The sequence below is a fragment of the Limulus polyphemus genome, unplaced genomic scaffold, assembly GCF_000517525.1.
Source record: "Limulus polyphemus unplaced genomic scaffold, Limulus_polyphemus-2.1.2 Scaffold4900, whole genome shotgun sequence".
Classification (NCBI taxonomy): Eukaryota; Metazoa; Arthropoda; class Merostomata; order Xiphosura; family Limulidae; genus Limulus; species Limulus polyphemus.
In genome coordinates this window covers 56,523-60,975 of record NW_013670510.1, presented here as the reverse complement: position 1 = coordinate 60,975, position 4,453 = coordinate 56,523, and the positions used below count along the sequence as shown (strand labels likewise).

Below are 4,453 nucleotides of genomic sequence, written 5' to 3'. Positions count from 1 at the left end.
TAAATCATTGTTTGTAATAACTATTTGAAATAACTATTATTGTAAATTGTATTGCTGTTTATCTATTAAAACATTTGTATTAAAAAGGAAACTGTGTGTATCCATCTTGTTGGCAAATATCATAAATTGGATATATATCGGCATTTACTTAACCACTAAATCTAAATTACAATTTAACTCAGTTTTAGGCTATTTGAAATTTTAATACGTAACAACATTTAAAGTATCGGTACCATCAGCCAGTTCAGTTTTAATACTTGCCCCTGATATTCGGGTTTTGAAAGTGTCATGAAATCTGGTGTCTAATGCTGGACAAGTCGACTGCTTTGTCAGTTCTGATCAGATCAATTGGCTCAAAGTGTTTTTTGTACTAGATGTGTTTGGTGAGTATTAATTATTGTGGAACAGGTTTAACCACGCAGTCATTAAGACGTTCCGCACGGCCATCAAATTTGTTCAGAACTCTACGTATATAACCGCTGAAACGAGTAATCGAGTCAGGTTACTTAACTATTTTAATTACTTTAGGTACACTGTACCGCCTTAATATTTTATAAACTTTGTACTTTCAAATACAAAATACCACAACCAAAAATATATTTCGTATCCGAAACACGAGTTTTTCCCTCTAGTGCTGAGAAATATAACCATGATACACATAATATGATTTTCTTGGTAATAAAACAACAACACAAGTAGTAAGTCACGTGTTTTAATCAGTAACATTATATTCTATAGCTCAGAAGTGCGCTGGATGGGTAACTTTATCCATATTACATGTTAGTAATTAAAGAAATTGATACAATCTAAGTTAAACTCACAGAGCCACACCTAAAGCAAGGTGACAACTACACAAAAACGATTTTCTTTTCTTGGCGCGCTTAAGTCATTAAACAATATTTTCAGAAACATAGTAGTATTTTGTGAAATTATAAGGTATTTGTTTTATGTTTTCCAAGGAGAACTAGGGGCTCGAGATATGCATTTACGTACAGAGAACAAAACCTGTTGTGAAGCCACCTGAAGCCCCCAGAGCAGAGAAAAACCTTAGAAAGGTAAACATCAGATAGCTTGTAGAGAAAGGAATCGCCACACCAAAAACAACGTTAATTGCGAGGCACACCAGGATAACTGGACGACGACCTATCCTAAATAGAAACGATAATAATGATAAACGTGGAATCGGCTAACGTGAGATATTTGAAACCAGATTATATAGAAAATAGATTCCAAGAATATACACTGACACAACAAATGCTACTAGATGGTAGAAAAATGTAGTATTTTAAACCACAGAATTAATAATTTTTCTAACTATAAAAGTTAATTGTTATTTTTAATTATAGAATCAATGTTCTCTCTAATCACTCAAAGAATGATTTGTTTTGTTTTATCTACAGAAGTAATATATTCTGACGAACCACATAAACAACACCTTCTTTTTAGCCACTGAAGTATTATTAATAACCACTGAGTAAGAACGTTGTTTTTAAACTATAAAAATCAATTGTTATTTCTAATCATAGAATCAATATGCTATTTCTAAGTACAAGAAAATATGTTTTTTATAATCACAGAAATAATATGTTTCTTCTAATCCTTTCTGAACGCAAAATAAACACTTTTATATTCACAGAATGAAAGTAGTTCTTCAAATCATAAAAATAATTATCCTATTATTTACAGAAATAATATCATTTCTTATCATAGAAATAATGATACTTTTAACAACAGTAACTGTGCTATTTCTTATTACAGAAACAATTGCTTTTTGTTATGTTTTTCTAATTACAGAAACAATGTATTTATAATAATGTGAACAATTTTCTTTTTAATAAAATCAAGCAGTATTATCATAACAGAATTAGTCAAAATACGATTCTACAAATGTATCTGTGAACATATTGTACATTTGAAAGGCTCACAAGGAAGAAACAACAGCAAAGCTCTATACAAGTCACTATAAACCAAATATATCTAGCTGACTGTTGTTAAACTTACCTATCGGACAATGATCCAAACACAAACACTGCCACCATGAACCCTGCCATATAGATGGACTGACTGAGCGAAACCAGCCATTCTCTGGAGCAAACTAAGTCCCACTAGGAGAATAAATAAACAGAAAAGGAATATTACTATTAAGTCACATTATGTTACATAGAATAAAAAGAAAAATTATCGTGTTAGATTACATTCTACAGTCATAAATAAAAGGTACTGAAAGTTTAAAAATTGATTGAATAGCAAGGAAAGGTTGATAATAGAATAAAAAACAAGTTGCATATAATAAATAATATATTGTAATGAAAACATATAAATACCTGATCAGTATTCTTGAAACCAGTCGTTCTCATTATTTCTGGAAAATACGAATTACTCTTTAAATTAATCATGGGTTCTTATTCTTCAGTACTGGATTTTCATATAACTTATCGGAAAGTATAAAACCTAATATGGAATAACAATACAATTGTAATTTTTGTTTACATTCTTCGTTTGTTGATCCGGAATGCTATGGTCATCAGCCTTATTGCTCCCAATATTGACCACTGGTGCAGTCCACCAAATTCCTACAAAAACTTGACAGTTGCTCAGTGGAGGAACTATGCCATTCCTTTTGTTGAACAAGATGATAAGTCGACGTTCAGCAAGTGTAAAATGTACAACCTGTCCAACATCGGGTACCTTGAACCTCCAGATTTCAACTCAACAATCCTCTGCTCTTCTTGGGAGTACGACCATACCAAATATGATTACACAATCATTGATGAGGTATTGTGTGTCCATCTATTGTTATTACAAAAACTACATTAATTATAAAGAATTATTGAAATAATAAAAACATTAAAATGAATCGAGAGTTTACATCATAACAAAAGTTCAGTAAATATAAATTATCTAAACCACGTGTAGAATAATATGCAGTTTAGTAGGAATTAGGGAAGTTGGTAAGAAAAGCCAAAATGAAGACTTTTCTTTGCCACGGGCCATAAGATCCAATAATGTCTGATATTTGAGTCCCTTTCTGTTGATCATCAGTCTGTATACTAATGAAGTAGAGTAATTATATACACTGGTGAGATATCCTGTTGCACGTGAAGAGAAAGTTTAGTATTTGGATAGATGTGTGTAAAAAGTAATAAAAATATTTTTTTGAAGCGTTTTGATGGTTTCTTATTCTCTGTGCTATATCATTTATAATACAGTTAGGACTGCATCCGTTTCAACACAGATCCCTATATTTACTGATATAACAGCCAAATCAAACTAAATTGAACCACAGAGGAATTTAACTATAAGAATAGCATATTACCATAGATTCAAAGCTGGCTAGTCTGACTAAGACTTTGTCTTTGTGGTCAATCAACCTGGTCTAGTGTGGAGGTTTAATTCTTTCGTCGCTTTATTCAAGATTTCACGACGCAATAGAATGGATAAGCATAACATATTCACAAAATGAATATTCAGTCACATTTAACTATTCTTCCTTGTTTCTCGTGTTAGAATGTATATGTATTAATATAATATAAAGTACGTTAATAGAATAATTTCTCATCTGAAGTTTCATAATAGATTATCAAAACCCATAAAAATCACAGAATAAACCACCAAATAACATCAAAATATTTAAAACAATCACGTTGTATACCAATATCAAAATCCTTCGAAAAACAGGCTATAAACCACTAAATGACTTCAAAACCTGACACAACCACGCCTTAAATGACCAAAGAATATTAAAACCTGCCAAAGTCATGTCGTAATAAAACATAATTTTATTTTTATAATTTTGTTATAGACATTATTTTATACTCTTACTTTAATAAATGTATTTAGGATTCATCTAAATCACCTACATTGGACGACGTTGTGACATATTATTAGGATTATGATCGAAAATGTCGTTAACTGTAAGATTACCTTACTGATGAAAAATGTATTCTAATCTCTTTAAGTAGTTCCTAGCAAAAGAATCATGTTCAATTAAGTACGCTCGTTACCAGGTTGATTTTTAGTTTCGTTATAAGTGGGTAGCTTATTCTGGTCGGAAGTTAATATTATTAGATCGTTGAATCTCGCCAACATCACGCTGTAAACCACCAAAGGACCATCAAACCTAGCTCATATAACGCAGTAACTCACCAAAACACATTAAACTTGCTAAGGTAACGCCTTAAAACACTAAAGGACCCCAAACCTTGCTAATATCACATAAATAGCCACAGCATATAAAACATTATTAAAGTTATGGCGTAAACCACCAAAGGACATCAACATCTGCTAATGTCATTCCTTTAATCATCAGATGACATCAAAGCCTGCTGACGTCATTTCTTAATTCACTAAATGACATTAAATCCTGCTTTAAATCATTAAGGGGCATCAAAACCTAAACCAGCAAAAGACATCAAACCTGCTAACGTTACTCCTTAAATCACCAAATGACATT

The 4,453-nt window shown here is 31.4% G+C and overlaps 1 protein-coding gene across 3 annotated transcripts in view; it reads right to left on the bottom strand.

Moving 5' to 3' along the window:
- Positions 1-4,453, bottom strand: part of LOC106471846 (organic cation transporter protein-like) — a 22,603-nt gene that overhangs the window by 12,237 nt on the left and 5,913 nt on the right. For 2 of the 3 annotated variants that reach the window (XM_022400456.1, XM_022400457.1), the window contains 2 exons: positions 2,002-2,105; positions 994-1,148 (listed from right to left, as the gene is read on the bottom strand). In XM_022400456.1, the coding sequence (XP_022256164.1) occupies positions 994-1,148; positions 2,002-2,051 (205 nt within the window). In that variant the 5' untranslated portion in view covers positions 2,052-2,105. The remainder of the gene's footprint in view (positions 1-993; positions 1,149-2,001; positions 2,106-4,453) is intronic. The other variant, XM_022400458.1, reaches the window with a different exon arrangement.